Below are 25,339 nucleotides of genomic sequence, written 5' to 3'. Positions count from 1 at the left end.
CACCTGGCGTCGAGCGAGACAGCTTAATTTCGGAGGGAGGGAGCCATTAAAAGAGTCTATAGTCCGGAGCAGTTGGGAAACCTCTTTGCCTGGAGGTCAGCCATGGAACCAGAACCATCTCTGGCCTCCTAGGAAGGGAGAGGTCCCTGTGAAGCAGCAGGTTCTGTAATTTCCCATCTTTCCACTGGATAGTAAGGCCATCTACCACCCACGGGACTTTCCTGTGACGTGTAGCACCAAATTCTCTGCTGGCAAGGGGGGTTTTCAGCCAGATCATAAACGCTTAAGCAGTAATTCCTTATTAATATGAAGACCTATATTCCATATATGTTTTTTAAATTTGAAATCTGCTAAGCCATAACAGTATGGACTTTTCCTTCCTTGGTATTTCACTAAAGGAAGATTCTGCTCAGTGAATAAATAAATATATATGTTTAAGTCAGTCAATTACTATTTAGTAAGCTGCTCTTCCAGTCCATTCACTGTCTGTATACCCCGCTCAACCCCCTCACACACATACACACACAATCGTTTTTCCCGTGTTTCCGCCTTCTCTGTTGCTCAGAGCCTCTCCATTCCTCACAGCCTTCCCACATGCTTGCTTCTCCAGCATTCACTAACTTTTACCTGTCTTCTGTCTGTTCTCCTTCCTAACGACAGGGATGTAAACAGTATCTTTCCGTGTGTGCATCTCTCTTCACCCCCCACCTGTATTCTGAGAGGTGAGTTCAGGGGCTGTCTTAGAGTCCTGTGTGTTCTCCCTGGCTGCTACTTTGCACAAAGTCAGTGCACACTAATGTTTGTAGGTAGTTTTGGTAGGAACCCGTGTGATTAAGTGTCAGAATGAGTAATTCAGATAAGTGATAGAGGAGCCTAGAGAAGGAGGGAGAGAGTACTGTGGCGGCGTGGGTGTTGAGGTCTTGCGTGGTCCTGAAAGGTTAGTGGATTTGATAGGGGGACCAGTGTGGGCACAGAGGCTGGTGTGAGCATAAGCCAGCAAAAGCAACCATTTAAGCAAATGCTTCTGGGAGAAAACTGACTTTGCTCTCCAGGCCAGTACTTTTCAGTCACGCACGTTTGTCACTTTGTCCTGTGGGCCTTCTAGCCAGCCTGCTGGGTAACAAGATGAAGGGGCCCTTGCTGATTTGGCACATTTCCTCATTGTCCCTGCTTTACCCTGACCCCACAGCCACTCTGCTCCTGTCCCTCCTTTTCCATGGCTCTTCATTTGGCTGGACTTTGAACGTCTCTCTTGCAATACCCAAGAATTTGGTGCTCTTTGTGTGGCGTTTGGACTTGCCACACGCTCTGCTCTTTGCTCACTGTACCTTTGATTTTGTTTGCTAATGTGATTCCAGCCCCATCCCTGGCCTTCTCTCCACAGCTGTTTCCTGGCCAGCTCCTTGCCAGTCCCTACGCCACGATATGGTGTGACAAGAGCCGTCTGATCATAGCAGAGAGCCCCAGGTGTTTTGGCGAGATGGAGGAGGTCAGATCACACGGAGTTTCAGATTGCACAAAGGAACAATCTGGACTTGACCCCTGAACACTAGTGGTGGCAGGAAGGGGAAGGATGGGGCAAACTCCAAAGGCCTTTCCAGGTAGAATCAGCAGATGCTGGAGAATGATGGAATGGCCTTGGGCGTTGTAGGAAAGGGCTGCATCGCGGATAGTGCCGAGGCTGCTGAGCATTGAGAGAAGAATAGAGTCATTGACAGAAATAGAGAATCCAAATGGGCATGCTGCTTCTCAGGGAAAGTTGTTTAGTTGGGGGCACTCTGTGGGGTGTGCAGGTGGGCAGGTGCAAAGATGCCGATAGAAGCAGGTGTGAGCTGAAGACCAGACGTACAGATTCTGGATCAGCTGCTGGCAGCTGAAGGCAGCATGGAGAGAGCTGAGCACTGAGGGCTGCAGCAGGTTACAGTGATAGGTTAGAAAGGAGTAAGAAGGGTTAGGAGCAGAACCAGGGGCCTCGGGAGTCGCAGAGCCAGAGAAGGAGGGCACTGAAGAAGGTGTCAGAGACCAGGAAAAGTCAGGAAGAATGAGGCTGCCCAAAGGCCGTCGAGCTTGGCTGGAAAGAATCGGGGTGTTCAAGGATGGGTTTTCTGTAGTAGGAAGAGAAAAGAAGTTCACAGAAGGGGAAGAAATAAATGAGGAATCAGAAGCCGAGAATGAAGGAGGAAACATAGAAAACAGAGGAGAAAGACAAATCGGATGGAGGTTTTCCCCGAGACTTAGATAGGCGCACAGAGGTGCCACGGAGAGGGAGGTGAGCGAGCATGGCGCACGGGGATGTGGAGCCCAGGCTCTGGGGGAGACCCACTGGGCTCAGGTGCCGGCGCTGCCTCCTACTGGCTGGTCGACTTCACCTTGCTGAGTCTCTATTTCCTCATTTGTAAAATGGGGCTAATAGTACTTATTTTATAGGTTTGGTATGAGGATAAAAGGCGACAGCACGTGAAATGACTGAGAGGATGCTTAACATGTGTGCGACTTCAATAAGCATGGCTGCTATTATTGTAGCTGTTTTTGTATTAATATCGCTAGCCAGATCAGTTGTAAAAATGACGAAGGGCATAATGTACACCAAATTCATAAACTGTCTTTGAATGTCAGTAAGACCTCAGTGGATAAATGGGTAAAGGATATGACTGGATAATTTCCACAAGAAGAAATGCTAGTAATAAACTCCAAAGAATGTTCAGCCTCGGTAACAATGAAACTTTAAAAAATGAAGTATTATTTGAGACTCAGGAAAATTTGGCAGTGTTATCAGTGTGAAATTCAATCGGCCGCTGTTTTGATCAGGATAGGCTAGTTCATGCTGCGGTAACTAATTACCACTAAACCTCCATGTCTTAAAACCACAAGCATTATTTCTCATTTGTGCTGTGTGTCTCATGGGCTGCACGGCTCTGCTGATGGCAGCCCCGCTAGGACTCCAGCCGAGGGAGTGGAGCCTCATTGTGCTTCCGTGGTCACCACCAAGGCAGGGATAGGGATGAAACACCTCACACACCCTTGGCTTTTAAAGACTGCCATCTGGAAGTGACACTGTGTCGTTGTCTTTCCCATTTCATTGGTTCAGCAAGGCTCACGGCCATGACTAACTGCAGAAGCGCAGACTTACCCCGTATCCAGGGGGGAGGGCGAAGGTGACGGAGACACCCTGACAGCTGACCCTCCTCGGTGTCTCTCCTCGCCATTCCATGGCCTCTGCCTCAGTTCGGGGCATTGTCAGCCCGTGCTTGGACTGGTGCCATAGCTTCCCCTCTGTTCTCTGCCCCTTCTAATTTATCCTCCAGGCCACCCAGCGATCTTCTAAAGCGCAGCCCTGATGGTGTCACGCCCCTGCTCTGAGCCTGCAGGCTGAGGTCCAGCATGAGCCCTGAATCTTTTCTCCCACTCACCTGTGTTCTAGACACATAGATGACCCCATGTTTCATGATACCTCGTGTTCTCCCCTTCTGTCTTACACTCGCCTTGCCTTCCGCCAGAACCCTTTCATACCTGTACACAGCCTCCTCATCTGACAGATCACAGGGTCACCTCCTGCAGGAAGCCTTCCCAGACTTCCTCTTCCACATGCAAAGGGAGCAGTTCTCTGCTTTGTTGCCTTATAGCATCTCTGACTTCCATTATAGGATTTATGTTCATTTGCATTGAAATTATTTATTAGCCTGTATCCCATGATTCATTGTGAAATAACATATTATTAACAAGAACAAAAATAACACTCAGTTTCCTTGTTCATAAAGAGGGGGTCCTAATAAGAAGAGTTGTTGTGAGGGGTAAATTAAATTATGTAACCTGCCAACAGAAGGTGCTAGATAAATGTTTGCTCCCACAGCTATTATTAATAAACAGGATAAAATTTTGTGCAGTCATCCGTAACTTAGTATAATAACTATACATAAAAATAGAGAATAGGTGAAAAAAGCAGAAGACAAAATTATATATCTGTATCTATGTACCGTTACTATAACTATGTCAATGCTCTATATTCAAACAGACACAGATAAAAAGGAAACAAAAAATGAAAATAAGTTTTGTAACAGTTGTGAGGATATGGATGATTCTTAAACTTTTGATTTCTTCTAGCTGTTTCAAGTTGATATGAGATAAAATTGAGGACTCAGAATATATATTTCATCCTTCATGGTTCTGAAAGTCGTACATAGTTCATTGCCAATAATAGTTACAAGGAGTGGCACCAGCCACTGTTTTTTGCATTTGTCCTTCGTATGTGAAGAGAGGTGGACTTTGCTTTGGCAGAACTTTCTAGAACAGGCTTATCTGTATGGTTTTGTGATGCCCTCTTGTTGTGTGGACAAGAAGGAAGGTTCGGTGCCTGAGCTGCCGTGAGTTTTCAGGGTGGAGCTGTTGACTGAGAAAATATTTTTCCGTGTTCTCATTGCCACAGGAGCCGGCTCAGCTGCAGCCCTCCACAGTGGCTTCTTTCAGCCTTTTGGAACTGCGTTCCTCTTATTGAAAGCTCCAGAGCGGTGCATCATTTCCTTCCTCCTACATCTCTGCTCGGGGCTCGCCCTGCTCCAGAAGCAGTGGCTGCACGTCCCAGTCGTTCTCTCATCTTGGGGACCAACAAGGTGGACTCTGTGACCTTTTTCTCTCCTTCAGTGTCGCCCTTCCTGTCAGTAGGCTCCTGTGTTTTTCAGAGTAAATTTATAGTAGTTATGCATACGGTAGGCATCCTGAACTCCTTCATAGCTTCTATTTATTTAAAAAACGCAGGTAATACATTCACATTAAAAGACTCCCTCAGCCATCATCCATCTCCATTTAGCCAGTGTTTCCCATTTCCTATTTTTCCTGACACATTTTATGCAAAAACAACAATTATACATGCACACACAGAACACACACACGTATTTCTTTTCCTTTTATTGTACAATTAGTAGTGTCCTGTGTACTCTTCTGCACCTTGTCTTTCCTCCTGAAAGATCACTGAGAGATTCTTCCCTCTGAGCATGGGAAGAGCTTCCTCCACGTGCGTCCCGGCCGCTCCGTGTTCCATAATGGACCATTACTTGTTGAACCAGTCTCCTGGTTTCATTTATTTCTAATCTCTTGCTTTCACAGTGCTGCAACAGATAATTTTGCATTTACATTATGATGCACACATGTCAGTGTAGGATAAACTGGAAGTGGAATTGTCGGCTCGGAAGGGATGTGCATGGAAAATTTTGTTAGCTGATTCCCTCAGGCCTATCCCCACAAGCACCATATGGGTGTGTCTGTCTCCAAGAAACCTTGTCAACATAAGGAGTTCTCTTGCTTTTTGATATTTGCCAGTCTGGTAGGTAAAAAGTATTTTCTCCATGTGGTTTGAATTTGTATTTCTCTTATGAAAGAGGCTGTGTGTCATTTTATACATTTAAGAACTGTTGTTGGGGGCCGGCCCAGTGGCGAAGTGGTTAAGGGCGCACCTTCTGCTTCGGCCGCCTGGGGTTCGCCGGTTTGGATACCAGGTGTGGACATGGCACCGCTTAGAAAAAAACCATGCTGTGGCAGGCGTCCCACATATAAAGTAGAGGAAGATGGGCATGGATGTTAGCTCAGGGCCAGTCTTCCTCAGCAAAAAGAGGAGGATTGGCAGCAGTTAGCTCAGGGCTAGTCTTCCTCCAAAAAAAAAAAAAAAAACTGTTGTTATTTCCTCTTCTATTAACTGCCTCTTGGGAGCCCCTACCCATTTTTCTGATGGTCACTGGTCTTTTCCCTCATCATTTGAGAGAGCTCTTTATGTACTAGGGAAATTAGTCCTCCGTGGTATGAATTGCAAATGTTTGTTCTCAGTTTGTCATTTGTTTTTTGACTTTGCCCATGGTGGTATTTGCCATGCAGAATTTTTTAAAAATGTTTGCATAGTCAAATCTTTTGATTGTTTCTTTGGGCTTCTGGGATTTCTGTTTTCCTTAGAAAAGTCGTCTTCACTGTATGAGATTTAAAAAAAAAGATTCCAAACTTTCTTCTAGCATGTCTGTCGTTTCATTTTCTATTTTGAAATGTTTGATCTCTCTGGAATTTAACGTGGTGTGAAGTGTGACTCCAGCTTAATTTTTTTTCTAGATGGCTACCATTTGCCCAATACTATTTATTGAACAATCCATCTTTCCCCGTTTATTGAAATGCCACCTTTTCCTCCTGCTAAATTTCCTGGATGTGTTTAGACATATTTCTAGTCTGTTCCATTCTGTTGATAATCCCGAATATAGACTATTAGCAGATTGTAGCTTTTTAATATGTTTTGCTGTGGCAGTGGGGGTGGGGCTAGTATCCTGTTCTACTCTTCTTTTCATAGTTTCCTTGGCAGTTACAGCTGGTTCATTTTTCCATGTGAACTTTAGAATGCTTGCTTAATTCCAAATATAAAAATCCTGTTATTATTTTTACGGTGTATCTAACTTTATAAATAATTTAGGGAGAATTGACATGTTTGCCGTGCTGAGTTTTCCAATGCAAGTTCATTTGTTCCAGTCTCTTGAGTCCGAAAGAGCACTGTAAAATTTTCTTTCTATCTCCTTCTCATGCTTATGAACTCCTGGGGAACAAGAATAGAGTCAGGATTTAAGTGTGGGTTATTAGTAATGATATATACAATTACTGACAAGAGAAGCATTTTTTTTTATTAAATCTCTTAAGAACCCATTTTCTTCCCTAACATCATTCTTGCCATTTTGTGAATTATTTTCTGCACATCAAAGAGAGGCAATATATGTGCTGATGTTGAATGTCAACATTTTAATTCTTATAGTAATCTCTTGATTGAAGTGTCCTTAAAAGGGCATTCCATGGAGATAATGCAGGAACTTCACGTGTGGCTATTCCAGTGCCCCCACTAGGAATAGTAGCAAATATGATGTGATTGTTTAGCTCTTATCTTCCCTCCTCGCCAGCCCCGGCATACATGTTGAGGTGGCCTTGGGCCAAGTGGCCAAAAGGCAATACTGGGTTGGGTGAAGAACAGACCGTTGACGTCTGTGTGAGTGTCCTCCAGACAGGAGAAGGGTGACCAGGGGCACAGGGCCCAAACAAGGGTGTTCTGCACATCACATACCTCCTGTTCGGTCAGCACAGGTGGTTTTTTCAAATCCGTCATTTAGCAACAGGAAGGGTGAGGTGGGGGCGGGGGCAGTGTCTTCTGTGTAAAGTCTGGGCAAGCAGAGTGAGTTTGAGACTGTGAATTTAGGACCTTGGTCGCCGGACTCCAAGAGCTGTGATGCCTTCACTTAGTTAGGTAACTAGTATTTGACTGGCTTTTTGCAGGACTAGTTCTTTAATGGGTGGTATTTGTCAGGTGGAACCCTGGAGCCTCTTAAAAGGCTACAGGGCCACTTAAAGCGTTATGTCAAAACCAGGTCAAGATATACATGAGGCGAGGGGACTGTGCTCCATCTGCATACGGAGGAGCGTGACCCGTCCGAGATGGGATCAGACATGTTTAACGTCTGAGTACAATTCCGAGGGGTTTTCACTAAGTTTTCTTTGAACTTTAAAATTAAGTTTATTTTTCTTAGAGCAAAAAAGTGTAGTTTCTTTTTAAGTGGTTTTATTGTAATTCATGTGCTTGTTCTCGCTGACATTCGTGTTTGATAGCTTACACGAGATACATGACGGGGCGTATGTGCGCCAGTGTCCTGTATCTAGAAACGGGTTACAGGAACAGAAGATGATTTCTCCCTTGTTTCCTCAGGCCCCTGTTGGTCATTTCAGGCAGAAACAACACAGTCTGTGCATAGGAATTTTCCTGTGCATAATCCTGCAATTCAGGAATAGGACATCTAGCAACAACAGTGGCAATGTGACAGCTGTGAAGGCGTATTTGTCCCCTGTGGGGAAATGCTGTGTTCAAGGTGTGTTTCTGCTGAGCCGACCAATGGGTGTTGGGGAGGCTGAATGTCCCACTTGCCATTTTGAGATAAAAGACCTGAGATGTTTGTTCCCGAAGTTGACGAAGAAGCCCTTCCCCAGACTCAGCCTTGCCTCCCCAGCGGGACCAGTGTGCTGTGGTCAGGGTCTGCTCCACATCTGGGCCTCCCAAAAAGGAGGGGCTTCCAGGGGGCTGTGTCCCTGCGGAGAGGGGTGAGGCCCAGTTGGGGGGGCTCGCAAAAGACCTGCTGTCAACCTCCTGGTTTCAGGTCAACCAGGCTGGATTTGGGGACAGGGGCCATAGAGGGCACCATAAGGGTCTGTGGTAGGATCAGCAGGAGTCCTGGTTCCAGGCCCCTGGAGGGGAGGCTCTGGCAGGTCAGGATCCGGGATAAGTGCCTGCAAAGAGTTTCCCTAAACCCTAAAGGGTCTGCCCCTTCCTTGCTGCCTCACTTCCCGTGTGCACATAAGCTTATGGGCACACACACACAGGGGAAGGCCTGGAGCTCAGTTTTCGGACTTCCGGAGCTGCCACAAAGCTTTGCTCCCAGGGTGCCCCCTTCCTACCCGCCGCCCCGCACTGATGCTGGTCCTGAGTAATTTGCTCTCGCTAATTAAAGTAGGATAAAAATGCTCCCCCGAATCAGACGCCTCGCATCCTCTTGGTCTATCATCACTCTCTGGGGACCCAGCATCTTTGGGGAGATATTCAGTATGATTTTATTATCATTCTGGACTCACCTTAGAAGTAATCAAATGTGAATATTCAGATTAATTACCCCCCAGACGAATCTCCTGCAGAAAAAACTTCACTAACATTAGGAAGTTGGTTACAGTTGTGAAAAACATGTAAAACCAAAGAAATGGATTTTTGTTTAATATATGTGAATGTGAAGAACAGCAAAGAGCAGGTCTAACGAATTCAGTTATCAATTTGGGAGAAACATGATTTAATATAACATTCTAACAGTTGATCAGACAGGAGAAAACAGGCACAAAGATGTTTGTGGTTTTAATGTCTAGTTGAAGCACAGTAAGAAAAGTCTGGACAGGAACCCGAGACCCGTCCTCTGGTCCTGACTTTGTGACACCAGGCAGGTCACGACTATTTTCCTCATCTGTGAAATGGGGGCGATACCGTCGCTCAGAGCTGCTGTGGAGACTAAATGAGAGATGTGAGCGGCCCATCCTTGACTCAGAGATTGGACGCGCAGAAACGCCCCCGCTCTCTGAGAACCTCAGACCCCTGTCTTAGTCAGCTCGGGCTGCTGGAGCAGAATGCCGTCGACTGGGGGCTTAAACAACAGAGGTTTAGTGTCACTGTTCCAGAATCTGCCGGCAGAGTGGGCTCCTGGTGAGAACCTGCTCCCTGGGCTGTGCACAGCCGCCTCCTCGCCCTGGCTTCACATGGTGAGGAGAGCGAGCTCTGGTCTTGCGTCCTCTTCTTAGAAGGACACCAATCCCAGCATGAGGGCTCTACCCTCGTGACCTCATCTAAATCACATCACCTCCCAAGGGTCCCGCTCCAAATACCCTCATGTTGTGAGGCGGGGCTTCAAAATGCGAATGTTGGGGGACACAAACATTCAGTCCTTAGCACTCACCATCGTGCCCGGAGTTAAACTGGTGCTTCTCAGCCGTGTGACTGAAGGCTCCCCAAATTCTCCCCCAACCTGCCTGTCTGACCCTGTGCCCTCTCCCCATCTCTGTGACAGTGGTTGTCTGGGGAGTCCTCGTGTGCTGCCACTCCCAGGTTGTGGACCCTGCAAGGGCAAGCACTGTGTCCTGCTAATCTCTGAATTTTGTTGACCCAATGTATGAGCCACAAGAAAACATAGGCAGAGGCAGGCTCAGTCCCAAGAATGTCTTTGGTTTGATGGGAGATGCCCGCTGCATGCTCCCAGAGGCGTTCCCGGTCCATGTTGTCACTCTCAAAACATATCTCTTGGTCTTGGTGAAGGTCCTCTTTCTTCTCAGTGGACAGATATTTTTCCCGAAGTGGGAAGCTTGTTTTTCTTGACCTGAGTGTGTGCTCCGAACAGAGTGGAGGGCTTGTCGAGGTGGGCATTCTCTGTGGAAACTGAGGAACCGTCCCGAGCCCGTGTCTCCTATGCAGTCAGCGCCTGCATTAGTCTCTGGCTGGGGTCTTGGCAGGAGCCAGTGAAGGACGTCATCAGCCGCGTGGAAGTGAGGTGCTCGGGAGGGAAACTGGAGCAGCCGTGTGGCGACATGCTGTAGCCTGATGAGCAGAGAGCTTTCCTTCTGGGAGGGCGGCCCAGGACCAGGCAGCTCCTCGGCTTTTTGCCCCCGTCACTGAATCATCCCTTCGGGCTTGGGCTTTGAGGAAGGAGAGTGAGACTCGAGGGGCAGAGTGTAATATACAGGCCCATGTCTGTGGAGTGAGCAGCCTGTGTAGGGAACAGAGTTGGGGCCCATGGACTTGGGAGAGTCCAGTCAAGTGCTGTGTCCAGACATTCTAAAGTCACCAACCCTGGAGAAGGTGGCCGCTCCTATTGCTGGATGACCTTCTAAACCTCGAGAGTGAGTTCTAGGCAAATACCCGATGTGGCTGCGGCTGCCTGATGGAATCCCACAGACAGATTGCTCTGTGCTGGGAATTCCTTCTTCTGCCGCTGCCTGTGAATTTAAGCAGGGGGTAAATTAAAAATAAATTCCTTACTACTTTTTTTCCGACGTTACTGTATTGAACTATTACCCTGATATTCTTCCTGGTGTACAGTAGAGTTGCCTCATATGTACATTTAACTTCTGCACATTCAACTCTGTACACCAAGAAAGAGAGAGAAACACACACACGCTCTCTCACCCACTGTTCATTCGTGCCGGCCCTTCCGCCAGCCTTTCTGCTCAGACGAGCACAACCCCCCATCGCGTGTGAGCCACGAGCCTCACGTGCCTTCTGGCAGTCCAGGACCTGTGTGCGTTTCCGTGAGAGGGAGCATCTTGCTGCATCCTCACGTTGAAAGACGTATTTTTTTGTTTCACAACACAGCCCTAGCCTCAGGCCACCAGTGCTCTCTGTGCTCAGTGTGGTCCCAGCCCCCTGCCCCGCACTGGAGGAGAACCGCCCGGGCTCCACTCCCAGCGACAGTGTGTTCCTGCCTGAGGGACGACCAGGGGCTGATTTGACGATAATTGATAGTTTGACCTTGTAACTGGAGGACCGAGCGGTGGGTGAGGCGTGACCCCACCACACTGAAACCAGATTGACCTGAGAAGAGAGCAAAAGTTAGAGTGGGAGAGAGGCTCCCTCCTGAATGATCCCCTTTGCTGTGACTTTGGTCGTCTTGTTCAGGCTGGAGCCCCAGGATTTGTCTGCATCCTTGCCCTTTCTCCTCTTCACTGCCGGCCTCTGGCTCGGACGCCCTTGGTCGGGGTTCCTCAACGAGCAGATCTATGTCAGGAATAACTGCCGGGGCTCTCCATCCTCTGAAAAGCTCCTTGTTGGCCATGGCCTTAAAAATGGCCCATAGCGGAATATGCATACGCTAATTTGATGTATTTCTAAAGCCAGAGGCTGGCTGTTGACTATTTAAGATATATTAAGCCCCCTTTGCATTGGATCTAGATAACTCTAATCTTTTTCAAGGATGACTAATAGAGTCATGGAGTCTGTGGAATGAAAGCATCTGTCCTCATCACGCCTGTTTTATCCTCCGAGATAAGCGCTGGACGCAGTGGTGGAGGCCTCAGTTGAAGTCTCAGCTCTGCCCTTGATTAGCGTAATGGTGTGGCCAAGCCGCTACCTCTCTGGGCCTCAGGGTCCCTGTGCCAAAATGCGGTTAACTACATGTGTCCGTTTCACAGACGCGTTATCAAAGGCAAATGAGAGCATGTACCAAAAGGGCCTTGAAAGACTCTGAAAGGCTGTATGTGGATAAAGTGGCAGTTTTATTTATCAGGCCCTGGAGTCGAAGCAGGAAGTAAATAACGTTGTGGTGGTGGAGCCCCGATGAATGCCTCGGATGCCCTGGCTTCCTCTGTTAAGGGGCTTGGGGGACGTCCTTAGTGTGCCTAAAGTCAAGGGGGGGCCTCAGGCTTCGCTCCAGGTGACGTTTCTTTGCCATAGGAAGATTCCAGTGGGCTTTGCCTTCACGCGTATGTCATTCTTGCAGATAATTAGAGCATGGTAACTCTTCCCTCCCATTCTCTTTTTCTCTGTGCAATCATGAGTGCAATTATCTCTTTGTTAAGGAAAGAAGCAGGACCACTCAGCTGACCTCCACAGAGCTCCTCAGCAAGTGGGCTGCCCAGCCCCGGACTCCACAGCCCCTGAGTGGCCCCGACAAGTGGATATTCTCCCCCACCCAGCTGCTTACTCTTTAGCTCATAGCATCTCCTCTGTTGGCCCTGAGTCTTTTGTCCTGGTTGGGCTGAGAAGGAGGAACGGGCAGGAATGGAGCTGTAGCTGGGTTCTAACTCTAACCACTTGCTCTCCCTTGGGGAAAAGGCTTAGGAGAGGTGGAACCCGACGATGTTTTAAATACAGATATTTTCATCAGAATTATGCAAACATGAAAGAGTTTTATGAAAAATATTTTCTGGAACAAATCCTACTGAGCCAATTTGAATCTATGGTGACTTTTTAGTACAATACAGTTAAGTTTTATCTTTATCAGGTTTGTTTTCCATTTAAATTTTACTGTAAAGCTTGGAATCAGTGTTTTGTCCATATTGTGTGTTACTGACCATAGCTTCTGCTACAGCAAGTTCTCTTGTGGCTGATATTTCCACCAAGTCCAATTCTCCTGGTTAAATTTTGCAAGTATAAATTCTTTTATGAAAACTGGATTCCTTCGTCAATTTTTAGACAATACTGAATTACACCACACACAGTTTTAACTGTTGCCAATCTCATTCCGATTCGATTCTTTCTGCCAGTAATAGCCATTGTGAAATGAACAAGAGGCTGATAGTATATATTTATTTATCAACTGATTAATTTTTTAAATTGTAATTAATATTAGAGATAGAGATGAAAATAGAGTGGAAAGAAGTGGCCTAGAGTCAAAATAGGAGAGATGTTTAATATCATTAATCATTAGGGAAATACAAATCAAAACCATAATGAGATGCCACTTCATACCCACTAAGATAGCTATAATAATTTTTTTTTAAATGGAAAATAACAAGTGTTGGCAAGGATGTGGAGAAATCAGAACCCTTGTCCCTTGCTGGTAGGAATGTAAAGTGTTGCAGCTGCTATGGAAAACAGTTTGGAGGTTCCTCAAAAAGTTAAGCATAGAATTACTGTCTGATCCGGAAATACCACTCCTAGGTATATACGCAAAAGAATTGGAAACAAGTATTGGAACAAAAAGTGGGACACCAGTGTTCGTAGCAGCGCTGTTCACGATAGCCAAAAGGTGGAAGCAGTCCAAGTGTCACTCAACAGGTGTGCGGATAAACAAAATGTGATCCACCCATGCAATGAAGCGTTGTTCAGCCTTAACATGGGCTGAAGTACCCACCCATGTGACAACATGAATTAACCTCAAAAACATAATGCTAAGTGAAAAATCTCAAGACAAAAAGCCAAATATTGTGTGATCCCATTTATGTGAAGTATCTAGAATATGTAAATCCATAGAGACAGGGAGCAGAGTAGTGGCTGCCAGGGGCTGGGGAGGTGGGGAGAATGGGGAGTGATTACTCAGTGCATATGGGGTTTCCTTTTGGAGTGATGAAATGTTCTGGAACTAGATAGAGGTGATGATTGCACAACATTGTGAATGTACTAAATGCCACCAAATTGTATATTTTAAAGTGGTTAATTCCATGTTATGTGAATTTTACCCCAAAAAAGTGGTGGGGCCAAAGTGATGGGTTCCCCAAAATGTGCTACTTGACTCTAAGACCAGTTAACATCATTGACTGGGAGTCATAAAAACTCTACTTTTCTAGATGTCTCCATTAAAGAAAACAACACAAACTTTTTTTTTTAAGTAAAATTTGCTTTTAGAAAGAGGGATGTGTGAGAAAAAAAACACTTGAGCAAGTAGGTTGCCTGTTTTTGATCTCCGTGTGTTATAGGTGAAGCAGACACTTCAAGTAAATACATTTGAGAAGTGTGCAAAATGCTAAGTGTTGGGACCAAGGCTGGGGACAGGGACAGAAAGAGGAGATTTGGGAAAAACTATAGATGAGAACATGATGGTTTGATAGGGGCTCTGGAGTATTGGGGGCACTAAAGAAGACTCTGGAACTGAAGACAAGTCCAGCCCAAAGCCTTGTAGGGGACATTTGTCACTTCCCCGCTGCCCAGCATCCATTCTTCCTCTCCAAGGGCACACAAGCTTTGTTGCGGGAAGTTCTTCTCTCCCAATGACCTACGTAGTACGTCAAAGCGCCCTGCCCACCCACTCTGAATCTCCCTTCTTCTAGACACTCCACTCCTGGGATACTGACTCTTTCTGGGGGGTGATGCTGCTGACTGTGTAAAGGACATGTCCCTAGAGTAGCCCTGTGGTTTCTCTCCTGGGTGCTGCCCTCCTCAAGCTGGTTCTCCAGCCTCTTGTCCATCTGATGAGCACCTCAGCCTCCCTCTAATATAGTCCCTTTTAAAGTTATTCCGAGTTGGGTTTTGTTGCTTTTTCCAAAGCATCCTGTCTGATACAAACTTAAAATGCCAGGGAGTAGCTGCTACTGGCATTGGTTCCCTGGAAAGGACTTGCCGTGAGTCAGGTGGGGGCTCAATCTCAGACAACATATCCTAAAGACCTACTGTGTGCCAAGCCCTGTGCTAATTTGGTAGGGAGGTACTGGAGAGAATCACAGGGAGTAAGAGCTAAGTGTGGGTTCAGTAGCTATAAAGTGGTTTGATCTACAACCTAGGGACCCAGGTCCCATAAGGAAGAATTGGTCACTCACAGATTTAGGGTAAAGATGAGAATTAATCAACTCCTTTTTTTTTCAATTCTCTTTTAAACAACCATCTGTTTTTGCTGATGTGAACTCCATCCGCCCCAAAGCAGTGCGTGTAATGTGTGTGTAGGGATGTGGGTGGGAGGGAGGTCTGGATTTTCCCTTGTGGTCTTTCCCACTGGGCAGATGTGTTAGTATAGCCAGATGTTGATTATAAATAGGTTCAGAAGTTAAGGACAGGCTGGCCTCTATGTTTGGTTGTGAGCTAGCTGCTTTCTTAGTAACAAGCATTTATGAACCACTGGCCACAGCATAACACTGGACAAAATGCCACAGAGATTGGTAAAGAAGTAGGAGACATCCCCTCTGCTTTCAGAAGGGAGTTAGGAGTAAAACATGCCCAGAGACTCCCAGAATAGCTAAAAAAAAAAAAACTTAGAAGTGCATGCAAATTAGTGTAGTAAAAACCGAGTATTGAAACATGAAGCAAGTATAAAGTTTTACTGTAGGATGTAAATAACTGAATAATGGAGAGATATACCATGTTTTTAAATGGGACAAGTCAAAATTGTAAAGATGTCAATTCTCCCCATGGTAATATATAAGTCTGGAAAAAAATCCCAAAATTTTCCTAGAACAAGCTAATCCTGTGGTTCATCTGGAAAATCAAGTGCCAAATATCTACCAAGAAAATTTTGAAAAAGAAGAATAAAGGAAGTCTGTACTATCAACCCTCAAAATATTTCATAAAGCTATATTAATTAAAGCAGTGTCGTATTAGATAGATCAATGAACCAGAATAGAAAATACAGAAACAAATCTAAATTTGTAGTTGGGAACTTGGTTTATATTAAAAATGACAGTCGAGGACCAGCCCAGCAGTGTAGCGGTTAAGTTCGCGCACTCTGCTTTGGCAGCCCTGGGTTCGCAGGTTCACATCTCTGGTGCAGACCTACACACCACTCATCAGCCATGCTGTGGTGGCGTCCCACACACACAGTAGAGGAACGTTGCCACAGATGTTAGCTCAGGGACAGTCCTCCTCACCAAGGGAAAGAAAAATGACCGTTGAAATCACTAGGGAAAGGATGGGCCAGTTACGGTGTAAGGACAGTTAGCTGTTAGGAAAAAATTAGATCTTTACTTTGCATCATTTACAAAAATAAGTGGATGTAAGAGTAATACATTTCTTTAAACTGTGGGAGTAATAGAAGGAAATATTGGGGAATATATTTATAATTAGGTGTCAGAATCGCTCTTTTTAAAACCAAATGCAAACACAAAGGTTTTAACAGCAAAAACTGAACAAAGTTAACCACAAAATATAAAAGTTCATAAGATAAAAGGTAAAACTAAAACATACAATAGACTGGGAGAAAACCTTTGCAACATATAATGTACAATGACTTAATGTAGGGGTGATGAAAATAATACCTAGACATCAAAAGGAAAAAGAAAAAGATGATCGAAAAATGCACAAAGGATATGAACAGAAAATTCACAGAAAAGAAATACAAATGACCAATAAACATAGGAATCAGGGAAATGCAAATTCAGATAAGACACTTTTCTTTTTTTTTACCATAGATCGAATCAACATTAAGAAAACAAGTTGAAATGAAATACCTGTCTTCTTGCCTATCAAAGCGGCCAAAATGTAAAAGATTGAGAACAACCAAATTACTGGTGAGGATGAGGAAGACGGGGACTTTCACGCATAATTGTCAGGAATGCAAACTGATCCATCTTTTGAGGGAGGCCATTGGGTGGCGCTGTAAAGTGTAAAATGCACCTCGCGCTCAGTACCGTTTCTCACCCTCTAGGCCCCTCCATGGTGCTTCTCCTCATTAGGCGGTCGGACCCCGGCCTCTTTTTTATTAGGTGCTCAACAACACGTATGTTATTCCTTGATACTTTATTTATTTGTTTATTTATTTTAAAAAGTATTTTATTGAGGTCACATTGGCTTATAACGTTGTAAATGTTATAACATGTCTATTTCAGGTGTACATCCTTGTGTATCAGTTTCTGGGTAGACTGCATGGTGCTCACCACCAATAGTCTAGTTTCCATCTGTCACCGTACGCATGCGCCCCCGTACGCCTTTCACCCTCCCCCCACGCCCTTTCCCTCGTAACCACTAATCTGTTCTCCTTATCTATGTGTCTGTTTGTCTTCTACGTATGCTCATACGGTATTTGTCTTTCTCTGCCTGACTTAGTTTGCTTAGCACAGTGCCCTTGAGCCCTGCCCTCCTTGCAGCGTGGTGCCAGGCTTCCAAGGAGGTACAAGCAGAAGCTGCTAGGCCTCTGACAGCAGCATCTCTTAAGTGTTTATGTGTTTATTTAAATTTCAAAATATTCTCTTGTTTTGTTCCATATTTCCTCCCTGACGTAGACCATGTGACTAGGCACCTATTCTGGTTTTCTGTTTTTTAATTTTTTTCCTGGGACCCGTGGATAAGTCATATAAAGAAACAAAAACACACAGTAAAATGCCATCACAGTAAATGCTATCCAAAAATTCAATTCCGTAAACCCTAGTGTGGTGTTATTGTGAAGTTAATTAAAAAGTGTTTTATCAGTAGGTGGTATTGTCATAAAATTAAAGATTATGAAACTTCCAATGTGTACAATTGACCTTACTTTGAGCTGAGAAAGTCCCAAATGATCCTGAGACGGTCGCTTATTCACACACACACACATAAGCACACATGCACACACAAGCACCCCTTGAGAACTGTGTCCCAGCCTAGTCTGAAAAGGTGCTGGGTAGCTGGATAGAGGACACCAGCCAAACACCAATCATATTACAGCCGAATTCAAATTATTATGGTGCATATGATTTTTTTTTTTTTTCCTGAGGAAGATTTTGCCCTCAGCTAACATCTGTTGCCTATCTTCCTCTTTTTGCTTAAGGAAGATTGTCCCTGAGCTAACATCTGTGCCAGTCTTCCTCTATTTTGTATGTTGGTCCCTGCTACAGCATAGCCGCCGACAAGCAGTGTAGGTCCGCGCCTGGGAACCAAACCTGGGGCCACCGTAGTGGAGTGCACTGAACTTAACCACTAGGCCATGGGGCCGGCCCCTGCATATGATTCTTTAAGTGTATGTTTGTCTTTTCAGATTTACTAAGTGGGTTTGTATTCTGTTCATCAGCAAGTCCTCCCTACATGCTTAGTGTGTGTTGAGTGCCCTGGGGAGTGACACAAAGGAGAACATGCTGGCTCCTGCAGGTGGTAGGGAGGAGTATGCTTGAAAAGAGCACAGAAATTAGTCAAGCTCGGGGGTGCTAGGACAGAGCTATGTCAAGGGTGCTTGGTCGGGGGGCACAGAGAAGGGGCAGCTCCTCCAGGAACCTGATTGGAAGTGAGTCTTGAAAGACAAGTATTAGCTGGTCAGGAGAAAAACCGGGTGTGAAAGGAGAGAAGGAAAGCATTCCAGGCAGAAGAAACAGCTTGAGAAGAACAGCTCAGCACAAGGGGTGCCTGTTTGGGGTGGAGCCAGGCTGGTGGTTCAGGTTTTTTGGAGCTTAAGCAGAAAGAGGGAAGCAGGCACCAGGGCATGGTGGGTTTTCCGGGCCAAGCTAGGACCCATGCTGTGGAGGGCCGTGGTCGGCTCTGTGTATTTACAGTCAGGCACATCGTGAGGATGTTTCGGTCAAGGATGGACCTCATGTACGACAATGGTCCCATAGGATTAGTACCATAGAGCCTAGGTGTGTAGTGGGCTATACCATCTCGGGTTGTGTAGGTACACTCTGTGATGTTTGCACAATGGTGAAATCACCTAATGACGCATTTCTCAGAACTTATCCCTGTCATTAAGTGATACATGACGGTACTTATCCCTCCAGTGGCCAGGAGGACACTGGAGTAGGTGACTCAAGGCTGGGAGGCCACTTGGAGGGCTATTGCCAAGATTCAGAGGGCGTGTCGTGACCTTCACTCAGGAGCATGGCCTCAGGACGATCACGTGTGTCATCGTTATATGGGAAATCTGTGCATAGCCAAAAAGAAATTTTATTTCATTTGTCCTATTTTCTAAGATTACACTGTATTCTAAACAAGATCAGAAGATAGGCATATGAAATTTAACCCATTCTTCTGAAATTTTTTTACCTTAGCACATTTCTATTTTAATTTATATTATAAACAAAACTTTCTTCAAACTTTCCTCCAGGAATGATGAGGAGTTTGGTTTCTTGGGTCACTCCCCTCCCTCTATGCACAATTTATTGTCCAACTTGGTAGTCTGAAACCCTTTATAAATTCTATCTAAATCTTATGTAGTAGTCACTTGTCCAATTGTCGTTATTTTTATGTTTGGTTTTTGTTGCTGTCATAATCCACTCTTATAAATATAATCCACCTCTTATAAATCCACCTCTTATAAATGTCGTCGTCTGCTTTCTAAAGGCCAAGGCCTCAGCACTGAGATTGGCGCCTGTGGTGTGATGCTGGCAAGTGGCTTCAGGTCCTTAGGTCTCTGCCCTCTCCTCCCTGCCCCCAAAGGGGAGGCTTGTCTGGAAACTGGCTTGCTTAATGTGATAGCTTCACTTCACGTAAATGTGTGTAGATTCAATGTATTATATATTTAAAAAAGAGTAAATCTGATTTAATTTAAAAAGGGGCTTCTCGGATCGGGTGGTTTGATAGAAATGATAGGCATGAAATGGCAAATAGGTTAAGGGAGACTCTTAATAAAACGCTCACCACTGTGATACAATACAGAGATGAAGGGTTGATGTCATTACCATTTTATATTCTATGACTCTAGTTTATAGAGCACACAGACCCTGGCCAACCGTCGAGCTCGGGCTCAAAGCCGAGGAAGAGAAACCAACGGCAGTTGCAGTCAGTGAGCTCGTCTTGCACTGTGGTTGTGAACTGTTATCATTTCTTAATTGTCACTTGGAGCGCCTCGTTTTCCCGGTAATTCACTGGTCTGTGATTTTTGCACTTCCTACCAAGGAGCAGAGTCTCTCCATGTTTTCACAAAGGACAGTTGTCAGGGTGGCATCGTGCCTTGCTTAAGCCAACAAGCCTTTATCCCTCATTAATCCAGCAAATATGTATACCGCCCTGCCCTCCCGGCTCTTTTTCTGGGGCATACCGTGCCCCCCCCCCCACATAGAAACACACACGCACAAGGCGCCTATGGGCTCTTGGAAGAGTTTCCAGGGCTTCCCAGTGTGACAGAGACCAGCAAGTTTGCTGATGGAGTAAGCCCTGCGCGGTGGCCTGCCTTGTTAGCGGAAGGGGCGAAGGGAGCGTTCAGCGAGCGTGGGTGCTGTGCTGGCTGTTTCAGATACATTCGCTTCTCTGGTGATGAGACTGACCCTGTCGAGTAGCATGTGTTCAAGATGTATTACTTGCTTTCTTTTTACTCTGCATTCTGGAAATAACCCTTGTTGAATTACTCAACACCCTAAATTTGAAGTCCTGTCTATATAAGGATGGCCTGATTGATTTCTAAAGCTAATCTGATGCAGGATGTATTAACAAACGGAAGAAGGGAGTAAATCATGGCATGGATGTAAAGTTAAGAAAAAATTTCATATTTATGCTTAGTGTATAGAATTTGCCAGGAAAAAACTTAAATAGGTTGAAAGACTTTTGCTCCAAGGTTTTGCAGAGCGTCAGTCAATGAACGTGGAGAAGATTGACATCTCCTCTCCTTCTTTCTTAGGTACATTCCACCTTTGATCTGGGGGAAGAGTGGACACATCCAAACAGCCTTGTATGGGAAGATGGGAAGGGTAAGGTCGCCACACCCGTACGGACACCGGAAGTTCATCACCATGTCTGACGGGGCCACTTCGACCTTCGACCTCTTCGAGCCCTTGGCTGAGCATTGTGTTGGAGGTGAGCTTCCTGGGGTCGTCTGACCTGGCCGTCACTCGGAGAAGGAGCAGACGTCAGGGAGGGAGCATGGTGTACACGCTCGGGCCACTGCTACACGCCATCGCACCCAGGGGCGGGTGGGGAGTCTGCAGAGATACATCATTTAGGAGCAGCCATCAGGGACTGGCTTCAGATCCGCCTGCCCGTCCCCTCATGGAGCTCCGTGGAAAGCGTTGTTGAGTACGGTTTTTCAATCCTCTTGTGAATGACAGAAGCTTGGTGTAAGGGGAGGATGGAGAACTCGGAGCCCAGGTCCCCAGGCCCAGCCCTCTGGTTTGGTGACAGCAACAGAAACCAGACTGTTCTAAGTGCTTTGTAGGTACCATTATCTCATTTAATCCTCACAACAACCGTGAGGGGTCCGAGCCTTGTTACCTACTTTGCTGCTGAGGAAGCTGAACCTTCACGATGCAGTGTAAGCCGGCTTTAATGCCGGATGCAGCAGGTAACAGAGGCTCTCAGGTACCCCTGCTTAGGTTCCGTGGACAAGAAGATGCATTAGGGTCAGACTTATGCAGGCGTCCGGGACACCCGCTTCTCAGAAATAACTCCAATTTTCACTGCTGCTGGAACTCGGCCCTGCGCCGTCCAGCCTGCACGGTAAACACTCATAAAGTGCTTCCTGATGAGGACTTTGAGGAAGCGGGGTTAGATGGCAGCGACCTTTTAAATGCTGTTCCTGCTGGAAGAGAATGTGTCTTTTGAGTTCTGTAGGATACGAAGGCACCTAGTTTTTTATAGGAAGTCAGTAAATATTTATGGGTAAATTCTAGTAATTATGTTATAACTCCCAATTATTTAAAGTAACTAGAACTGCTGAGTAGGTAGAGAGGAATGTTTAATTTATGTTCCCTGTGTCTGGAATGCTTGTCCCCAGGCCTTCCCATGGCTGCCTCCATGTCATTGAGGTCTCAGCTCAGATGTCACCTCCCCGGGGGGACACGGTCCCTGCCTCCCTAACCAGGGTTTCCTTTCCAGTAAATCATCATGCCTTCCTGCTTGCGTTCTCACGGTACCTGCCACTCTCTACCCTCCTTTGGGTGGTTGTTTATTATCTGTCTGCTAGAATGTAAGAACCCCCGAGCCCAGACCCATCGGCTCCCAATGAGCAGTCACAGAAGGAATGAAGAAATGAATAGGTTAGGAGCTCACATGGTGTTTAGAAGTCTTGTAGCTGATCTTTCAAATATTTATTTCTCTACCATACCCAGTTAAATATTTTTCTCGTTTCCAAAGCTTTTCCTTCTTCTACCACGAAAGCACTAAATTCAATTTCATCAGTCTGCTCTTTCTACCAGGACAGAGGTGGGAAGTTGAAAAGGGCAAACCTCTGATTCTTTGTTGTACTCGTTCCTGTCTTTCTGTCGTCTCCATCGCCAGACAGAACTGACGAAGGTGGTTCTGGAGAAGGCAGTATTTGCATCCAAGAAATGCTCTAAGAAAAGCAGCCCTTTTTTCCCTATTATGATGTTTTTCTGACTACAAAAGGAACAAATACTCATTGTAGAAAATTTAGATAATACAGAAACATTTTAAGATGTTAAACATTTAAAATGTTAACCTTTTATTCCATTTACTTCTAGTTCTATGCATAGTTTTTCCAAAATTTGAGTTATTATACATTATATTATAAATATTTTTCCACGTCCTTAAAAGTCTAAAAGTCTTCAAAAACAGAATTTTAATGATTGTTTAATATTCTACAACACGGCCGTACCATAATTTAATCATTCTTCTCTTCTTGGGCATTTACCTTGTTTATAGTTTTGTTACTAAAAATAACTAATGAGCATCCTCAGTCATAAAATCTGAGTCAAGATTCTAAGAATTAGAATTGCTAAGTCAATGTTAATAAAATGTTTAAGGTTTTTTATGCATGTTGCATAAGAATTTTTAAATTGCATTATCTTAACTTTTGGAGGGAAAATTTATGATACGATTTAATAACCTAAACACCACTTTTCTCTTAAAGAAAAATATGTATTCATATTTTCAAGTACGTCATTCACACTCATGATAGAAAATTCAAAAGGTACTAAAGGAGATACAGTGCAAACAGAAGTGTCTCTCTCACTCTACTCCCCAGTGGTACCCACCCTTAGGTTCTTACATTGATTTCAGAGCTAGGGAATACATGTATAAACGCAAATGTCTTTTTTTCGTCTACACCAATGGCAGCGTATCATAACCCTTTTCTGCAACTTGCTTTTTTCCACTTAATACATATTGTACAGCTTGCCATGTCAGTGTATATAAAGATGTCTCATTATTTTTAAGGGCTACATAATATTTCATCACTTGGATGTGCAATAGTTTATTTAACTAGACCCCTATTTCTGGACAGGTAGATTATGTTCACTCTTTTGCCGTTATAGTCTATACTGTATATATATAGTTTTGCAAATGAACAAGTATATCTCTAGGATAAATACCGGAAAGTGAAATTACTAGATCAGAGAGATCTATGCAAACACTACTTTTTATTTTTCCATTCATTCATTCATTCATACAGAATTTCATATAGAAGAGTAATGTTCAGAAACCTGTATAGCAATTCCACAGAGTAATTTTATATCTGTTGAATCTAATAATAAAAAGTGAAATCGATAGTTTTGTTTCATTTTTCTTGTAATTAATTTTTATTGTACTTTTCAAAAGTGTCTGTCCATGATGGATTGAAAATTTTAAAAACCGACTCTTCACTATAAGTAGTTGGAGAAGCACTGATGTAGACAGCTCCAGCTGGAAGAGAAAGATATTCTTCCCCAAAGAATTGAGCGAAAAGATGGATGTTAAATTCCCCCCCACCATTTTCTAAGCCAGCAGAGTATAATTGTGTCCATTTACATGTCACTCTTTATTGGATGTGTCGGTATCTCTTTCTCTACCCTGTAGATGATGTCACCATGGTCATCTGTCCTGGAATTGCCAATCACAGCGAGAAGCAGTACATCCGAACCTTTGTCGACTACGCCCAGAAAAATGGCTACCGGTGCGCCGTGCTGAACCACCTGGGCGCCCTGCCCAACATTGAACTGACCTCTCCACGCATGTTCACCTACGGTAAGTAAGCATGGGATGTGGCCAAGTGGAGTCCCAGCTTTTTCTGTTCTCGCTGCAAGTGCACTGCCCTTTCTGCTTCTGCCTTAGTTTTCTAAGTTTAGAATTTATACCCATCTGCAGGAGATGGTGGGGCACACAGTTACAACAGCAGCCGACTGTCCTGGGCATTTATGATGGCATGCCTCACATCAGCCTTTCACATGGGCACTGTAACCACCCCATCTTGTTCCATCTCATAGAGGCGGAAACTGTGGCTCACAGGGACGGTCTTACCCACAGTCGCCTGGCTGTTAAGTGTCAGAGCAGGGCTGGGAGCCAGGTAGATTGGGTAGCTGATGCCCTTCACCACTATGCCATCCTGACTCATTCCTCAGGACTCTTGTGACTGGCAAGCAAGGGTTGTGACGAGGCGGGGGAATGTCTGTGGGAAGGGAATCTGGCACACGAACCACTCATTGGATTTCAAGTTCCTTGAGAACAGGAAGTGAATCTCAGACAAATGCTTCTTGCCTTTCATGGAAGTCCTGTGTTAGCTAAGGCTCTGTCTTCTGGACCGCTCCTTCTCAATTCTTCCTTAACTCCCCCTTCAGATTATTCATGCACACTAAATAATAAACACACAAAATATGTGTCTGTATATATACAAACATTTGGAATGTTTATAACCCAATAAATTATAATGTGTATTCATGGGAAACAACTGAAAATTAGATCTATAATCTCACCATAACTATAATTTATTTCTATTTCTTCATCCTCCCATTTGATCTTTATCTATGTGCACATAGTTTCTTTTTAGGTGCAGTCGTAGTGTGTTTATCTATGGTGACTTATTTAAATAACTTTATATTCACTAACATAAAGATGCATGGACATTATATTTAATCTTTCTTAGGAGCCACATTGCTATTATTACTATTGCTATTAAACTGTGTTGTAGTTTGTTTAACCATTCCACTTTGTACGCCATTTAGGTTATTTAAAGTTTCTCAGCATTTTCAATAACAATGCTATAAATAACTCTACATGGAATTTTTTCCTCTCTTTAATGACTTCTTTGGAGTGAATTTCCAGGAGCAGAATTTCGAAGCTGACATTTTTTTATGCGTATTTGTACATAATGTCCGGTTGTCCTCCAGCAAGGTTGTTGCAGTTTCTGCTGTCACTGGAGACGTGTAAGGGTGAGGAGGGAGGGCCGTGGGTGGGAAGCGTGAGCAGGTGTGCATGCTCTGTGCCAGGCTGCGTGCTCCGCAGCCCGCTCCTCCTCTGCGCTCACTCCCACACCCAAAGACACCCATTTTACAGACTATTCAGTTCAACAGTGTGGTCATTGGCTTGAAGATACGGGTAAAGGTCCAGATTTACAGATAACACAGGCAGAGATTAGTGAGTGTGTGGAGACAGGTTTGGGTCCAAAAGGCAGAAACAGGAAAAAGCTAACAAAAATGAAAGTAATGGGGAATGATTATAAGGTCTTGTCCATGGATATAAAAGTCTGTCTGTACAAGAAGAGAATGCTGAGGCCTGGCTTGGCCGCAGGGCCCAGAACAGAGACTTGGGACTACTAACAGCATGGTGTGCCAACAACAAGGCGAGAGA

At 44.8% G+C, this 25,339-nt stretch overlaps 1 protein-coding gene and 1 long non-coding RNA gene across 2 annotated transcripts in view; both read left to right on the top strand.

The window, feature by feature from the left end:
- The window catches only part of ABHD2 (abhydrolase domain containing 2, acylglycerol lipase), a 95,709-nt gene that overhangs the window by 32,153 nt on the left and 38,217 nt on the right, over positions 1-25,339 (top strand). Inside the window, exons 4-5 of the mRNA XM_014842558.3 lie at positions 20,463-20,638; positions 23,573-23,740. Coding sequence (XP_014698044.1) covers positions 20,463-20,638; positions 23,573-23,740 — 344 coding nt within the window. The remainder of the gene's footprint in view (positions 1-20,462; positions 20,639-23,572; positions 23,741-25,339) is intronic.
- LOC123281715 (uncharacterized) lies at positions 16,362-19,688 on the top strand. The gene is made up of 3 exons (XR_006521394.2): positions 16,362-16,458; positions 16,596-16,667; positions 19,551-19,688. It is a non-coding gene; the product is annotated as an uncharacterized lncRNA (long non-coding RNA).

Source organism: Equus asinus, chromosome 2, assembly GCF_041296235.1.
Source record: "Equus asinus isolate D_3611 breed Donkey chromosome 2, EquAss-T2T_v2, whole genome shotgun sequence".
Taxonomy (NCBI): Eukaryota; Metazoa; Chordata; class Mammalia; order Perissodactyla; family Equidae; genus Equus; species Equus asinus.
Note: the sequence above shows the minus strand (reverse complement) of the source record. Positions and strands in the feature narration are given on the sequence as shown.